We start from the raw sequence: 18,132 nt of genomic DNA, 5'->3' as shown, positions 1-18,132 counted from the left end.
AATAAATGGAGTTCTCTGAATTTGGTCATTCTTCCTGGCAGTAAAGGAGCCCTGGTGGTGAGTGGGTTACATGTTGGGCTGCTAGGCTAGTCACAATAGCAGCGGTTCAAAACCACCAGTTGCTCCACAAGGGGAAGATGAGACTTTTTGCTCCTGTGAAGATTTTAACCCAACGAAACCCCAAAGGGCAGCTCCACTCTGTCCTCTGAGTAGGGCTAGAAGTCTGAATTGACTCAGTGGCAGTTGGGTTTTTGGACTTGTTTGTTTTATTGGCAGCGAGCACAGAGAAAGATAAACCATATTTAAAATAAAACCCCAGGGACACGCAGCCATGGCCAGTAACATAATAAATATTAAATATGAATCTGTTCATATCCCAAAGATATCCAGGAATTAGCACTGACTAACCACAAAACCTATTGCTGCCTTAGGACAGAAGGAGCCCTGGTGGCACAGTGAGTTGAGCATTGGGCTAAAAAACACAAGGTCACAGTTCAAATCCACCAGTAGCTCCACAAAAGAATGATGGGGATTTCTACTCCTGTGAAGATTTTAAGCCTCAGAAACCCGAAGGGGCAGTTTTACTCTGTTTTATAGTGTCCCTAGAAGGCAATGACCTCCACAGCGAGGAGTTTGATTTTGGTCTCAGAGCATATGCAAACCCTAAAGTTGTCCAGTAGATGGAGCAAGGCTAACGCCAAAGTAGGATTCTATCGGGTTCTTCCTGGTTCAGTTAAGGCCAACAAAGGGAAACTGGAACAGACTGGGAATTGCAGTGTGTGGGCATCCGGAATGATAAGGGAATAAAGGAAAGTATGAATTGATGGCCTTCAAAAAGGCCCCATGAGCCTCTAACCAGATGCCGCTCTAAAAGACAACAGTAGAAACTCTCTCAAGCATGAACACCTTTACTACGGTTAAGAACCTTCATGAGGAGTTCCCTCTGGGACAGAGAGCAAGGATACTGGGACTCTGACTAGTTGGAACTAAGGGAGTTTCATATAATGTTGTATGCTTACTGGAGTAATGCATATTAATTTTGAATGGGGAAATTCCAAGAAGCCCGGCCCACAGGTGAGGTCATGGTAATAGGGTGTGCTCACATCCATCTCGCAAGGTGGTTTAATATTGTAAGGGGCCCTGAGATGGTGCATTGAACTTATTATGGGATGGCCTTTCCTGTTGGCAAGTCATTCTGAATCAGAGGTCGAATCTTGCTATCACTGCTGGACATGTGTCAAGTCCCTCCCAAGCCATCCTGAGGGATCAACAGGAAGGGTTAATATACAAAGAGAACCATTCAGGTATAAACATGATATGTGACCTTTTGGCTAAAATCATAGACATGGTATATAATCTTTCAGTTGAGTGTAATACAGCTAAGTTTATAGTGATAATCTATATTCCTTTAGTTACGCAAATGCTTTAAATCAGTCAACAGTTCAAAGACAGTGAGAGAGTCCGATCTTGCATCCTGTCACTTTCTAAAATTCCATTTTTAATTTTCCCACTTGCAAATACTTTCTTGAGGTGGCACATGCTGTTGCCTTCTGAAATTCAGCTGTCAGGGTTCCCCATTTCCCCATTGTTAACACTTTCTTGGGTATGCCTCATAATCCTTTCTTGGAAATACTACACTTTCTTGGGCGCATCTCACCGCTCACCCAAGCTCAAGCCTTTCCAGAGCTTGATGAGCGGATTGCATTGTTGCCAGGACCTTGGAGAGTGACAGACACTCTGTTCACTGTCATCTTTGAGCAGGGCTTCTTTGTTTGAGACTCGAGTTTTGATTATTATGCAACACACACACTACCCTGGCTTTCGAAAGGGGAGGTTGTGTTTTTATCAGGAAGGCAAACCATAATTTTCCTATTCTAGGTATTGTTCCAGGTACCCACATTTTACAAATTCTAGTCTGTCCCTGGATTTCATTGGCCATAACCGTACCAGGAAGAATTGCTTCAGAGTTCCACTCCAAGCCTTTGGGAAAACAAGAAAGTGTCCATATTTTGAAATGTTGTAAACGTCACACTAGAGGACAAAAAATTGCTATACAACTTCTGAGATACTACTTTTTAATTCAGGTTTTCTAACTGAACATGATCCTAGTGATACCTATTGCCTTTCTCTTTACTGGTAAATTTAAGAAATCTGGGCAGTGTTAAAATAGTAAAATAAAAATAACTAAAGTTATATACATGCTTATTCCACTTAGCTTAATCTACTGGATGTATTTACCTTTCCACAAATAATTGAGATATGCAGATCTATTGTTTTTCCATGTGATTTATCCACAGTGGTAGCATAAACATAAAAGATTTTTAAGTATGAAAGACCTTAGAATGGAAAGGAAGAATTGAATGATCTTTACCGATACATACAAAGAGCAGGGCTCTCTTGTTTACTAATTGATAGCCAATACTCTTATCCTCAAAGCTCCTTAAGAAATTTTTGTGAACAATCCAAATATAATTACTTATTTCTTATACAATATTCAGATAAGCATTCTCAATGAACTAATTTAGAGACTCCTCAAGAGAACACTGATGTTTTATCACAATGTTAATCAGAGAAGCCAGGAGTTATTCAGAATGGAAAATGCATTTCACAACTGAGTAGTCACAAAGTTCTACAGTGATTTCCTTTTCCCCCAAGACCACTGTTAAGTTTTGATTTTACAACACTTCCAAATAATCCTGGGATGATCTCCGTGTAGCAGATTCCTTCAGCACAATTAAGAGCGATGCATGGGACATGTTTTCCAGGTATGAAGACAACCATGTGTTTTTCCTGCTGGCCTTTGTTGCCATTAACATGCTATATTGTAATTTACGGATTATATACTTATTTCCCCAAGTAGGTTGTAAACTGCATACGAACATGCTTTCCCCTTTATAGTCCCTAAGGTCCCCGGTTTTCAAATACATGTACACGCCACTACTAGCTTAAGGGTGGAACCCACCCATAGCTTCCCAGAAGGAAGACCTGACTAAGCGTTTGTAGAGAAAACTCCGTGGGGCCCTTGTTCTCTGTACCACATGGGGCTGCCGCGAGACACAGCAGTAATGAGTTCAGCTTTGTTTTCTTTTGTCCTCAGTCTGGAGCAGGATGTGACATGCAGTAAGTGCCAAACAACGCCTGTGGAGTAGAAATGAGGCTAGTTTAAAATTGCAAGTACATCAAAAAGGTTCAGAGCCACCAGTATGTGCAGCCGTCACAATCTGATCTTTTTAAAGGTGACATCAATGAGTGATATCTCAGGATGTGGTGGTCCCTTGGCTCAGACTCCCACCGAGAACTGCAGGTGCTCTTCCTTGAAAATAATCTGGCTCCTTCTCACCTGTGGGAACACAAGAAACACAATTACATGGTGAAGAGACCTAGGAAGAACCCTGTATTAGTCTGGGTACTTTAGAGAAACAAATCCACAGAAACTCATGTATAAGAGAGAGTTTTATATAAAGGTTAAGTGTGCATCAAGAAAACATCCCAACCAAGTGTTGCCCAAGCCCACAAGTCCAACATTAACCCGTTAACCCAAATGTCCAAAACAGGTGCAGTGATGCCAACTGCAGGAGAAAAGCCGAGTCAGTGAGTGTGTAAGCATCTCAGTGTGGGCAGTGGTCTCCACACGGCTGCTCCAGCACCCAGGGCTGCATTGGGGTAGGTCCATGTGGCTTCTCCTCAGGGATGGCTAGCAGGAAGTCAAACTTGCTAGCTGAAGCAGGGAACTGGCTAAGGTAGCTGTACCCTGGGCCAACCATCGGAAAGCAAGAGCCCTGAGAACTAGAAAGGTGAGGCTCACCAAGCCATTTATCCCTCCGCCCTTCAATTAACCCCACATGTGTTTATCGGCCAGGTTGGCACAACAAACTAAACTAACCTCAAACCCCATCTTCTACTTCTTGGGACTTGAATATGGTTGGAATAACCGAGCAGCAGTTTGCATCAGCATTGTCCGTATCTTCTTATGCTGTCGTTGCTAGCAGCTGGGAAGTTGATTTTCATTCAGAGCAACTGTAAGCACAACAGAACACAACTCTATCCTGGCTGGAACCCTCCTGACAACCATCGCTGCAGCCACCATGTCGACTCATTGAAGATCTTCTTCTTCTTTCTTTTGTGGACCCTCTACTTTCCCAGAAATGAAGGGGGACTAATCCTTTCTGATGACATATCAGAAAAAGTGTGAGAAAGCATGCCCCCTCATCCTCCCTTACACAGAAGATCCTGGCTGCCCTTCGTTCAAGATATATTTCTTGGTTCTTCTGGCACTTTGAACATCCCTGACCAACACAGTCATCCACACGCATCGATTCTGGAGTTTTGTGTGCATCTGAGGGGAGTAGAAACACTGGGGCTTGAGTCAGGAACCCCTTCAAGGTGACCTGTTTGCCCTTTATCACTCATGTAGAAAGAGCCAGCAAGAAAAAGCAAACCAAATGGACAGCATACTTCCTCTTAGTTGATGGCTGTCAACAGGATTTTTTGCCACTATTTCGAAGTGTTTCTCAAAATTCAGAAGCAGGCTGTATTCAGAACATTCAGAAGGCCAAGTATATGCCTTTACCAAAAATGTTTGAGAATGTTTAACACTACCTAAGTAGTGGATGCTGTTAATGTTTCTCCATTATATAACAAGGTCTAAATTATATCTCGACCCCTACAATCACCCCATCAGGATGATTGCTGTAAATCTTCACTGCTTTCCAGAAACCATCTACAGGGATATAAGAATTTGGCATCAAGATAGTTGGGAGATGCATTAGTCAACCGTGATATGTAGGTGACAGCCAAGAGAACTTACAACACTTACTGGTAAAGGTCATCAAAGGTGAATGTCTTCAGGATGTATTATGCCTCAACCTAAGAAAACAAAATTCCTCACACCTGAACCAATAGGCAACATTGTGATAAACAGAGAAAAGACTAGAATTGTTAAGGATTTCATCTCACTTGGGTCCTTAATCAGTGTCGCTGGAAGCAGTAGTCAGGCATTCAAACAAGATATTGCACTGGGAAAATCTGCTGAAAAAGTCTCACTAAAATGTTACTTTGAAGCCTACAGTGCACCTCACACAGTCCTTGATATTTCCTGTCGTCTCATATGCTTGTCCAACTGGAGAATGAATAAGGAAGGCTGAGGAAGAATTGGTGCCCTTCGATTATGATATGGCAGTGAATATAAATATGCCATGGATTTCCAGAATAACAAGCCTGTCTTGGAAGAAGTAAAGGCAGAATCATCCTTAAAAGTGAAGTGGTGAGCCTTTGTCCCTTGTACTTTAGATGTTTTATCGAGAGGGACCAGTCCCTAGAGAAGGACATCATACTTGGTCAGTAAAAGAAAAACAAGAGGGGGAAGATCCGTGATGAGAGAGATTGACACTGGCTACAACGGTGGCCTCAAACCTAGGAACAATGTGAGGATGGTGGAGGATCAGACAGTGCTTCCTTCTGTGTGCACGGGGTCAGTGTGACTTAACAGCACCCAACAATGTAACAGCATAAGCATATATAGTCACCTACACACACACATACACATAATACTTACCTATACAAAAATATATACATATATGTATATTTTTTAAAATTTTGAATCACATTCCACATACTGTCCTGTAACTTACTTTTTCAAAACATGCTACTTGCTCTAACTGTGAGTAATAGTTCATCATGAGGTTATAACATAATATAATCAACCAAATCTCACTATTGGCCAATCTTATGGTTATTTACAATTTCTCACTTTTATAATCCTGCTGTGTAGATCTTTACATTTAGCTTTGCACATATGCATGATTCTATCTGTATGGGAAAATTCCTCATAGTGAACTTGCAGGAACAAAAGGAATTCACCTTTTAAATCCTATTAGGTATTCCTGAATTGTCCCTGAAACAGTGCTTGGAGGTCTTTGTCACCATCTGGGAATATGAGCACTCCCCTGCCAATCGTAACTAATTCCCTCTCTGTCTTTATACTCAGAAAAAGAATACCCAGTATATCTAACATTAGTTCAAAATAATTAGTTCAAAAATATAATAACTATGAATACGTATCTTTTTAAAGAGAGCAGAAAGGTAGGATAGAGGGGCTTATTCTTCATGGTTTACATCAGAGTGATTTGTGTTATTTTTTGCAAGCACAAAAGTCATACTATAACAAAACACAGAAGGATAGGGACATAATCAATGGACGTATAAATTCCATTTGGCTTTGTGAGAACCCTGCTTGCTGAGATAAAAGAAGCACGTTGCAGGCTTCAATCAGAAAAAAACACTATTACCCACAATTCCTTCCAACTTCTCTGTTCAATGATGCACCAATGACAATACAATAAATCTGGTTGCTCATGAGAGCCCAGTGTAAGTCCCAGTTAAAAAGGTAACATTTGGAGACCTGTGTCATCATACATCATTTGGAGGAGTCACTGGCATGCTCTGGAGAGGGACACTGCTCTGATTTTTTCCCTTTTTTGTCACACACTCCTCTAGACATCACTGTCTTGTTGAATGCAGTTGATTCTCTGCCATATTTCCTCGCTTTCTGCCACCTTCCATTACTTAAACTTAGATAAATCTCTTCACTTGGCAGAAGCAGTTGAATATACAGTCTCTTCAGCGAGCAGTGATCAATACCTGCACAGAGATAAGCTGGGCAACAAAAGGTGGTTGGAGCAATAGGACTCTCTCCTTTCTTCTGTGATTATGTGTCATGTTTGAAGGCCTTTGACCTTCACCAGGTAATTCATGATAATACTACATGTTTTTAAGAGGACGTGACCACGAGATGGGCAGCAACCTGATGGTGTGATAAACGTACATGATAGGTTTTCAGGGATGGGATAAGGAATCTGGACCCTTGATTTTTGTAACCCAAATCTTCCCAGGCCTGGAAGTAGATGAGATTCACAGTATACATGTTAACAGGAATTACAGTGACATTGGCCCATATCCCTTTTCAAGGCCCCTTAAAGTCTGACCCAATTCTTCAGAAAAGAAGTTCACCCGAATGTGTTCGCAGTTCCAGCCACAGCTATCATGCGGAATTTGCCATGTTCTCTCTGGCCTCTGGCAACCTCCCCCAGAGAACTGGCTCTCTGCGAAGTCATGTTTGCTCTGACTCTTTCTGTCAATAAGTCAATCTCCTGACCCCAATTTTCCAGAAGCTACTGTGATGCCGCATTCCTTGAGGTAGTGGCAGCATGGTCTTCTCTGCAACACTGCATGCCTTGAAATATTTGGGCACCAACCCACATTTGCGTCAGCTGTTTGTTTCACATTCCCTCGTAGAAGCAGTTCCTTCGGGCTCTACCTCTGATTCCTCCCTACAGGACTTAATGTACCGGGAAGTGTCTGGCACTGGGATACAGGAACCAACAGACATAGGTTGGGCTTCTTCATTGCTGATTCCCATTTCTCCTGAATCTACTTCCACTCAGGCATATCAACCTTGCAAAAAGAGGCCTGGAGAGCCCACCTCTAGTGGCTAATCAGTCCTCCTCTCAAAAGTGTTTCTACTTCAAAAATTGGATTTCTAGTGAAATCCCATAGCTCAAAAGAGAAGTTATATGCATATCTGCATTTTATATCTCCTATGCAAAGTAAAACAGTTGCCATTAAGTCATTTCTGACTTATGGCAACTCCATGTATCCGAGTAGAATTGTGCTCTGTAGTGTTTCGGTGACTGGTTTTTGAGAAATAGATTGCCAGATCTTTCTTCCAAGGTGCCCCTTTGTGGATTTCAACCCCCAATGTTTCCCTTTGCAGTTAAGTGAACTAACCATTTGTAATAACCTCAAATTGCATATGAAATGTAGGCCTGTGTAATTAGGTTTTTACAAACTACATTATAATGGCCTTCTGGACTTGCCCTTCACACAGAGTTGTTGAAGTATTATTTATTTTAGTTCACAATTTTGAGCACATTTGAGTATGCTGTGTTCCTGCCAGGAATTTTCCATGTAAAATCAGTAATGAAACCAAATTTATGGTGCCAGTTAAGACTAGAGGACTTCCCAAGATTATTGCCCTCAGAGAATCTTTAGTTCTTGAACCAAAATTATCCCCAAAAGTCACTTTTTACTGAAATAACAGATTATCATACAAATTAAAGGATATTGCCCATCAGTATGGTGATTCATTAAAGAAAAAAATGTATAAGATACCAATAGATCAACAATTACTCCAAAACAAGGATGAGAGGATTAGGGGGGAGGGAAACGAGAGCCTCAAAATAGAACAACCTGAATTCAACGGGAGAGAACATGGACACATTTGAAAAATGTAACTACTGTCACTGAACAACACAGAAATTGTCAAATGGGACCTAATTTGATGTGCGTACTTTCACCAAAGAACACAAAAGGCTTTACGGGTGGACTTCTCCAGATGGTATACACAGCAATGAATTTGTCCACATCATGGGAAGAGACAATGGAGAAGCTCCAAATCAGATGGATTGACATAGTGGCTGCAACGATGGGCTCAGCTATCAAAACAATTGAGAGGATGGCTGAAACCCTGAGGGTGATTTGTTCTGATGGACACAGGGTCACTATGAGTCAGAACCAGCTCTAAATCACCTAACAATGACAACAACAAACATAACAACCCTGTGTGATGTGGTCTAGCATGATGTAAGCAACTTCATGATGGGATCTGCTGTGAGGAGCCAACCAGTTACAAGAAGATTAGGGTGCGAATGCAATCCCTGTATTCAGGTCACAGACCCGATACAACTGAAAGGTGGTGTCTTTGGGAGTGTGACCTATTTTGTGCCTAAGGAGAGGCTGTAAAAAGGCTTGTTTGCTTTTTGCTCTATTTGGATCCTGCTTTGGGCTCATCTACTTCCAGTTTGGGGGACTTGAGATAAAGCGTGACATATTGCCTACCTACCCTGGGAATCTTCAGTGGCCTGTCATCTGAACTGTGGAGCTAGGATTCACTCCCCTCTCTCTCCAGGCACCAGCCTGTAGTCTTCCTGCCAATCTTGGGTGCATCTGCCCCCACAGCCAAGTGAATCTTAAGAAATCTCCCGCCTAACATTTAGACGCATGGATTTTGACCTACCCAGACTTGGACTTGACCACTTCTACAACTGTGTAAATGGTTTCTTGATGTAAGTGTCTTTCCATGTATACATGTATAACGGTCGGTGGTTTTGCTTCTCTAGAGAACCCAGTCTTCACTTCTATTTCATAAGATCACTTTCTAAAAGCTTTTTGCCTTTTCTTGTATGGATGCTTTCAGAGGTGACTGAGACAGGGGGAATTTAAATTAGATCACTGGTCATTGTCCAGAAAAACTAGCCCATTCTCTTTAACCTGTTAGTTCAGGCAAAGAGTATTGTACTTTTTGGAAACAGTCCTGGGATTCAAAATAAAGGCAATGTGTGTTCCTGGGTTGGATCCTGGTTTGCACAAGCCAGACATTTAATGGCTATTTTTGAGACAATTTTTCAATTGTCTGGGTACTCGATGAGATGAAAATATACTGAAAGATAGACATTAAGTAAAGAAACCATTTACTCTCAAACAATTATATGTGTATAATTATCTGTGTGTAATAAACACAAAAGACCAAAAACAAATTATATGAAAAGAAATGCACTAAAGGTGTTAACAGTGCAGTCTGGGTGTTTCCAGTACAATGCTTCTGTTCTCTTAGTTTTGCTTGCCTGTATTTTAAAAATATTCGACTGCACACATACATACAAACCTCTGTGCTCAAAGATAGGCTTTTAAGAAGCGAATGTCGCTGTCCACCTTTCAACCAGTGATTTTATTCTCGGAGGGCAGTTTCCATGCAATGCTATGATGACCGAGTCTGCGAAGCAAGGGGGAGCGTAGCCGGGCTCAAGAGTCCTATCACGCGTGTTGCAGTGGACTAAGACCAGGCAAGCTGTGACCGGGTCGTGGGCACTCGGGGTGCGGTAAATGCCAGCTTCCGATCTTCTCGGAGTTACAGCCAGCCTGCCCATGAACTCATCCCCGTGTACTCCACAAAACTCACGGAGCACAATCACACTCTTCGACCGACGTGGAGCAAGGCACTCACTTTCACCCTTTCCTGCTGCCTAGTAGGAGCCAGCCCTCCTGCTGACGGAATGCACCTCTTCTCCCTAAGCTGGTTACCCTCCTCCTAGACACCCAGTCCTTGCCCAGCCAATCCCCTCAGAAGAAGAGGCGTATTTGTAGATGAAAGGAGACCCGCCTTCTCCTCCTGTTAGCATGGAGAGTGTGACTAAGGGACAGAGACCATTGGAGAGCCAGCGGGACCGCATTCCGATGAGTCCGGATGCACAGTGCCTGCGGATAAAGATCAGAAAGGGGAAAAGCTGCTGCAATGGGTTCATTTATAAAAGCGCCTGCTCAAGGTCGCTGGGCTTTCTTGTGCTAGAGATAAAGCGATGTCACTAAACACCATCGGAAAGCAATTCATAAGGGAGAGGCAACTCACTCCTGTTAACATAATTTGTCTATCTTCTAGCAGGGCACTCAGGATCGGAAAGTAAATTTCCCTAAAATCAAGATCTTTCAAAAACAGCCACCATGTCTTCCCTGGAAAGCCACAAGCATAAGCTCCCACGTGCTGGATCCATGGCTACTGTCTGATCAGAGCATCGCCTTCGTTCACTGCAGCCTTTTTCCAGACTGAAAATTAACTGCTTTGTCCTCAAGCTGAAGCCCGTGGGGGCGCCTATGATGAACGTGATCACCGAGTTGGAGTTCATCCAGAGGGGTCTTGCAAGAAAGGTCTGACCGTCTACTTCTGAGAAAACAGCCCTTGAAAACCCTCTGGAGCATCTTTAGACTCGAGCACATGTGGGGCCACCATGAGTTCCAGCTGACTCGATGGCCACTGGCTCTGAGTTTCCCAGAGTATTCTCGTTGCTGTGGCAGTCCCACTGACAAGCTGAGACGCGTGACCTTGCGAACATCTCACTTGGATAAACTAACAGCTACCAGGACAGTTCTTTATGCACTTGATTTCCTTGTCTTGACGTTCAGCCATTTATTGGGATATTCTAACCCACTGCACCTTACCACCTCCTGTCCCCATTATACCATATCATATGGTCAGACCGATATGCACCGGGGTAATCCTTCATTTTTCATTTATTCAGAAAAACATACCTACATTTATGAGTGGCAGTTTTTCACTTGAAACACAGATGATTTTTTTTGTTTCATTTCCTCCTCCTGGAAATCCTTTCCCTCAAGCACTCAATACTCCCCTAAATCCTACATTCTTCCCAGTACCTTTCCTGATGCCAACCCATGGCTTCACTAAGAACCATTGATTTTTAATCTTCAGGAATGCCAGCCCACTGAGACAGGCCTTTGTCGTCCTCTGGGAAGATGAAGCTGGTGCCCACTTGTGGCAAGGCATGGCGAGGAGAAGGGAAGCTTTACTCCATGAGCCAGTGAGCCAGTGTACCCTTAACCTGAGTCTAATGTGGCTCTCCCTCTTCACATTGCCAAGGGAAACTGCTTGCCATTCTTCTTTCTTGGGGTTGGAAATTAATGGTGGGGGAGGGTTGGTCTCTTGTTATTTCCTCAAATCTTGGAGATAATGAGGAGGCCTGGTTGTGACAGACCTGAATTTTCAGACACACACTAATTACAACCCTGCATGACGCTGCACACCGGTTTTCCGGTGTCAGGAGGATCAGCCAAAGGAGAGACAAAGAGGGTTAGAGGCAGTTAGTCTCACACATTTGCCATTGCCGATCATTTTCAGGTTTTAATAACAGTTTTGCAATTCAGATTCTGCACTAAAAACGATTTCCAGATCGGATATCAGAGGGTTTCTTCTGAAGCAGTCACCTTTGAAAAACTAGAGACATGGACATGGTCAGCACTAACTGCACTCAAATTTATGCATCTTGCACATGTTCCGGTTCCATAAACATGATTTTAACAGGATGTGCTTTAGGCTAAGGTCAGTTAAGAGAGCCAGAGACAACGGGGGTACAACGAGGGCGTATCTCCTCCTACAATGATAGCTAATAAGAAGCCGCACATCAGGGAAGATACTGAGAAAGCAACAAAAGCAGCTACCGCTTCTAACTGCCTGAGGTGTGTTCTACTTGGTAGCCTTATCTTTGTGCTAACTCATTTCATTCCCCGAATCACCCTGGTGCATAGGAAGTATTATCTTCATTCTCCAGGCTTCAAACAATGTCAGGAAGTTTCTCTAAGATTAAATACCAAGTAAATAGAACAGACAGGATTCACCCACGTTTCTTGGTCTTTGTTAGATATAGCAAATAATTTGTTGTGATTTAATTTTCTAATGAGACTACAGTTTATGACTGATCTATAAAGCAAGTAGTAGATGTGTCTTGTTTTGTCCTCTCATATCCATATCTTCAGGGAATGTTTCTTCTACCCATCCAACCATGACTTTAAGGGGGTGCAACTATCTTCTTATAGACCCCCAACCACTATGTCCACCATTGATGGGCCCCAAAATGGGTCACAAGGCGCCAAACCTAGGAACTCCCCTGCCATCTCTGTGGCTCAAGTTGGTTGTAAATGAACACACGAAACAGAAACAACAGTGATAACTAAAGTGTATTCATACTTTTCATGTGCAGTCATTTTCACCTAATTCTTATCTCCTTAGAGGCAAAAATGGTGAGAGACCAGGTCCTAGAGAAGGACATCATCCGTGGTAAAGTAGAAGGGCAGCAAAAGAGAGGAAGGCTCTCAATGAGATGGATTAACACAGTGCCTGCGACAATGTGCACAGGACCAGGCAGGGTTTGCTTCTGTTGTTCATAGGGTCCCTATGGGTCGGAGTTGACTCGATGGCCCCTAACAACAGTCACCATTCTCACAATAATCAATGAGGTTAGCACGGCTTTTATCTCCATTTTATAGAGGTAGAAAGTGGGAGAGAGCTGGTTAGGCATCTTGCCCAGGGTCACACAGCTAGGTGTGGAGCTTAGACTTGATCCTATCAATAGGCTACTGTCACAAATGGCTAGTTAGAAAGAAAATATTCAGTGACTTCAAACAAGCCATTTATTCTTCCAGATCCGGGTATCAGCTAACTGAATCTGGGCTCAGCTAGGTGCCTCTGAGGATCCTGGTCAAGCCTGCTCATGCAGCAAAGTCGCAGAGGGATGATCAAAGCAGGCTGGACAAGGCTGAGCGGCTGTGCTCCATGTGTCTCTTCCCCGCTGCTGCTTCCTGAGAGCAGGTCTGGCCGTGCCCCACTCATGGAAATAGGCAAGTGCAATCGCAGTGGGCTGCGAAGCACCATTTTACTGCCTCTATCTCACACATACATTAAGTCAGGAGGTAGGAAGTTGTCTCTGGTGAGGACAACTTCACAATCACATGACCAAGAATAAAGGTGTAGAAGGAAGGGAGGAGTTGGGGCCCATGAGAGTCCATCTATCTCCTACATACTTCTGTAGCAATGTCCCGTCTCAAGCTGGAAACTTTCAAGTCCTTGTCAGTAGCTAACCTTGTGAGATGTGAAGCTCAAGACTGCCAGTGCCTACATTCCTCAGTGTGAGGACAAAGCTGCCCAGCGGTGGGGCATGAAGAAAGACAAGAGACAAAGGGCAGAGAGCAGGGCTCAGAGATGTTCACCCCCCAGTGTCCAGTTGTCTTATAGCCTCAGCTGGGTTCCTGCATTTCTCATGGCTTGGTTCTTCGAGTTGATTTGTGAGATCCTCACTCAATTCTTCATCTTCCTAAAGTATCTTATTTGGAATTTTGTCCCAGGTTACCCAAATGGTCCGCACCAAAACTTAAAACAAAAACAAAGACAGTGGTGAGGGAGTTGATTCCCATTCATGGAGAGCTGTTTGTATGGACTTCTGCTCCAGAGGCTTTTATGGCTGCGTGTTTTGTTTTGCAGGGTAGGGAGAGAATGGGGACATGCAAAGCACGGTACTGCAGGTTCTTAGTAAATATCAAATACGGCTGCGCAAGAACAGGAAAGATTCCCGGCCCTAAGAACAGAACAATCGCTTGGTTGGTTGATCTGTTAGGCCATGATTATGCTCCGTAGGGGTCTTGATAACTTACCCCCACCCCTCGAAGTAGATCACCAGGTCTTTCTTTAGAGGTGATTTTGAGTGGACCCAAAGAAGTACAAACTTTTGGTAGTACCTGAGGGAGTTCACCATTTGGGCCACCCACAGAGCACACCACCCAGTCCCTACTCGATTGCTGTGGACAAAGTGGGTGCATAAGCAAAAGTGGTGAAGAAAGCTGTTGGTGCCCGGCTATCAAAAGATATAGTGTCTGGGGTCTTAAAGGCTTGAAGATAAACAGGTGGCCACCTAGCTAAGAAACAACAAAGCCCACATGGAAGAAGTTGTAACTCTTTTTAAAAAGCAAAAACTAAAAATGGCAGCCATTTGGGTAACATGCCCAGTATTGAAGATATCTAAGTGCTCACTCTTTGTAAAGGATTAGGTTATGGGAAAACAAAATGAGTGACCTTGAACCCCTGCCCTCCCAATCTCATCATCTAGAAGGAGCCACCACATACACTACTGGACCTTCTGAGGTGAGGCATGGTTTTCTAAGAGGAGAAAGGGAGGTAGGATGAAATTCTGACCCAAGCAGCAAAGGGCAGGTCTCACCAAAGGGCAGGTCTCGCCGAGGAGCTGATGTGGGGCTCCAGGTGCGGGAAAACAGGGCAAAGCTATCCGAGTCTGTGAATAGTGCAAACTGTTAACATGACAGGCTGCTAATCAAAGGATTGCAGGGTCAAGTCCACCCAAAGGCACCTAGAAGAAGGCTTGGTGGTCTGCTGTGGAAAGGCCGTCCTGTGGAAACCATACGGAGCACAGTTCCACTCTGGTGCACAGGGCATCACCAGGAGCCAGCATGGACTTGACAGTCACTGGTCCACCAGCACAACTGGAAGCAGAGAAGGGGCAGAAAGCACTAGCTGTGAGGGACTTGGGAGGAAGGGTGGGGGAAAGGAAAGTGCAGAGGACAATGAATAAAATCAAAGAGGTATAAAATGATGCATCTGGTGATAGGACAGACTCCGTCAGTATTAGGCAGTACAGTGAAAAGTTGGAAAAAAGAATTTGTCAACATGACTCTAAGCATTATGCAAGTGAATGAGCCTTGTTTAGTTGACAGACTTGTTCTGCCCTACTTAGCAGGTGTTATGTCCCTAAAATGCCATGGCTTGTCGAAAGGGCCCTTTGAGATTGTCCTGCTCATTTTATCTGGACATTATCCCAGCAAAGCCACTATTTCATCTTAATTTGGCTTCTCACAGAAGCTGGCCTCTTGGGAAGAGAATGAGCTAATCAGCCTACTGTAACATTCCAATTTCACATGGCAGTTATATTTCTTAGCAAGCATATGCTTGGGAGTCTATTGTATAACTGGGAATCTTTATTTTCTAGAACCCCAACTCCAACCGAACACTAGAAAACCACTGAGAAACTGCTAGTTTGGCTCACAGAGTCACTTCAAGAATCATGTCTGCCTCAGGACTTTCACTCCGTAGAAGGAGCCCGGCTAGTGTAGTGGTTGTGTGTTCTCCTGCCGACTGCGAGTTCAGCAGTTTGAAATCACCAGCTGCTGGGCAAGAGAAAGAGGAAGTTTTCTACTCCCATAAAGAGTTACAGTCTCTGGAATCCATAGGGGCAATCCTAGCCTGCCCTATAAGGTCACTGCAAGTCAGGAACGATTTAATGGCAGTGAGTTCAGCAGAGAAAATCCTAAAAAATAAAATTACAACAAAACAAAAAACCTACCTCTGTACAGACATGGATGGTGTTCTCCATGCGGATCCCCCTTGTAAGATAAACAACACTGTCTGGCCTGGGTCCATGTGGTAACTTATGAGTCATAATTTAGTCGCATGGCCACCTCAAGTTGCAAAGGGGCTGGGAAATACAGTCTAACTGGGTGCCCAGGCAATAGAGAAGACAAGTTTGGGAACAGATTACCACTCTCTATTACAGTGAAAAGAAAATTTTGGTGAATTTTACTTGTTATTTTTAAATTAAAGTTTTCCATGAAGCGCTGTTTTGAAATAGCAGCTGTGTTTGTTGTTGTTGTTGTGAACACAGGCATGCTTACAACAATGGGGCTTACAACAAGACAAACTGGATGTTGATGCCATCTGCACTTTCAGGAATATCATACATCCATCAAACGATGTAGTCCTCGGTAAAGCCAGCCATTGAGAGATCTTTCATGGACAGATTTCATGGTTTCACAGAGCAGTAGGACCCTGTTCAGAACCCCCTATTTTGTTTGTTTCAAGAAATTCTGTAGGCCACCCTTCCATTTGTGGATCTCAGCAAGTAAGATACAGAGCAACACGTGCTTCAGAATGCCCTGCGCCTGCGAAAGGAAATTTAGAACCAATAAATGATATTGCTAGGTATGTCCACTGTATTGTTTAGAAACATCTTTTGAAGGTAATTGATTCTAGCTTTCTGTTGCTTTGAAATTACATTACAGTGAACAGCTAAGTAAATAATAGATGTCTATGCACATGCAACATGAATGGTATTCAGTTGAGGGAGAGCCCTCCTCGACCCTAGACAAGTGACTTATGTGTTCATTTAAAAGTTCATTTCAATATTCCTGACCTAACAATTGCACAAGAGATAGATAAGATTTATAGATCAGGAATATTGAGATGTATCTGCTCTTTATAATCTCCTTTGAACTGGTTACAACATCTACCTGGTTCCTTCACTAACAGTGAGTTAAATAAGATCTTTAACACGCTTTCTTGTTCTTTGTCTGTGTGAAAGCCATAACTCCATCCTCCTCTGAATGCGTCGTTTACCACCTGTAATGGTGGAGAACCGAGGGCTTGTGCAACGAGCAATTGCCAGCCTTTCTTGTCCTTCTTTTGTGTGTGTATTTCTTTAGTTTTCTCTTCATGTACTTACAATTGGCCTCTTCTCGTTGCCACGAAAGCTGGCATGTAAAATAGCATAAAAACCAGGCCTCTACACAACTTCATTATCTTCTACATCCACCCCCACCCCAACTGTTAGCACGTGATACCAGCATAATATTATCAGAGAGCCCGTTCTGCTGACATTTCAAGCTCCCACACAAAAATGCTATGAATCTCCTGAGAAGGCCTTATTTGCAAGATTTGTCCAACAAAGAGGTTGGATAAGCATCTTGGATTAAACTTTCAAAGCAGTAGGCCTTTGGTTACTTTTCCAGATTAACCTAGGAACACTTTGAAACTCTCGCCCTTTCATACTCTGCTTTATGAAGCCATCCGTTTTCATAATGAGAAACATTTTTGTAAACACACTGCTTTATTCATTTCCTTCTAATGAGCAAAACCTTTATTGTGCACAAAAATGTTTCCATAGTTAAACTTTATCGCTAAAGAATATTTAGTGGGAAATATGAAAGAATTAGATGGTTAATGGAAAAATACATTTTTTCCTACTGATAACACATCAAAATCTGTTAGTCTATTCATTAATTTCTAGCTGCTTAGCCTCCAGGAAGCTCAGAGCCAAATTTGTGACTCAACTTTAATGACTCAGTGGGACCCACATGTCTGCATTCTACTTTTCTGCAGCCCTGACCTAAGGTCCTAATTAAAATTTTCCACTTTTCTGATTTTTTACTTACTTATTTCTTCTATTTCATGGTATACATTTTATAAGTCATAGGGAATGAGACCAGATATGAAAGAATTTATGAAGATAGAAGATATATGTGCATAGATACATGTATACATACATTTGTTTCCATATGTAATCTAGAAAAGAAATTATTGGAAAAGTATAATTCCCATTGTCATTTTTTCTATTTTACTCATATGTTATTCTTTTTTCTTTTTTTTTAGTGAGTGAATGAGTAAGAGAGTGAGGCAGTGAGAGAGTGAGAGTGAGAGAGTGAGAATGAGGCAGTGAGTGAATGTCAGTGAGTGAGACAGTGAGTGAGTGAGAGTGAGGCAGTGAGTGAGTGAGTGGGTGGGTGAGAGAGTGAGGCAGTGACTGAGTGGGTGAGAGGGTGAGGCAGTGATTGAGTGAGGCAGTGATTGAGTGAGACAGTGAGTGAGTGAGTGAGACAGTGAGAGAGTGAGAGTGAGGCAGTGAGTGAATGTCAGTGAGTGAGACAGTGAGAGAGTGAGGCAGTGAGTGA

General features: G+C 42.9%; 1 protein-coding gene across 1 annotated transcript in view; it reads right to left on the bottom strand.

The window, feature by feature from the left end:
* Positions 1–209: 209 nt before the first annotated feature.
* Positions 210–18,132, bottom strand: part of PHF14 (PHD finger protein 14) — a 222,628-nt gene continuing 204,705 nt past the window's right edge. Inside the window, exon 18 of the mRNA XM_045288972.1 lies at positions 210–3,340. Within this exon, the coding sequence (XP_045144907.1) occupies positions 3,281–3,340 (60 nt within the window). The 3' untranslated portion in view covers positions 210–3,280. The remainder of the gene's footprint in view (positions 3,341–18,132) is intronic.

The sequence above is a fragment of the Echinops telfairi genome, unplaced genomic scaffold (genome assembly GCF_000313985.2).
Source record: "Echinops telfairi isolate 266 unplaced genomic scaffold, ASM31398v2 ScPeMD7_23;HRSCAF=83, whole genome shotgun sequence".
NCBI lineage: Eukaryota > Metazoa > Chordata > Mammalia > Afrosoricida > Tenrecidae > Echinops > Echinops telfairi.
Note: the sequence above shows the minus strand (reverse complement) of the source record. Positions and strands in the feature narration are given on the sequence as shown.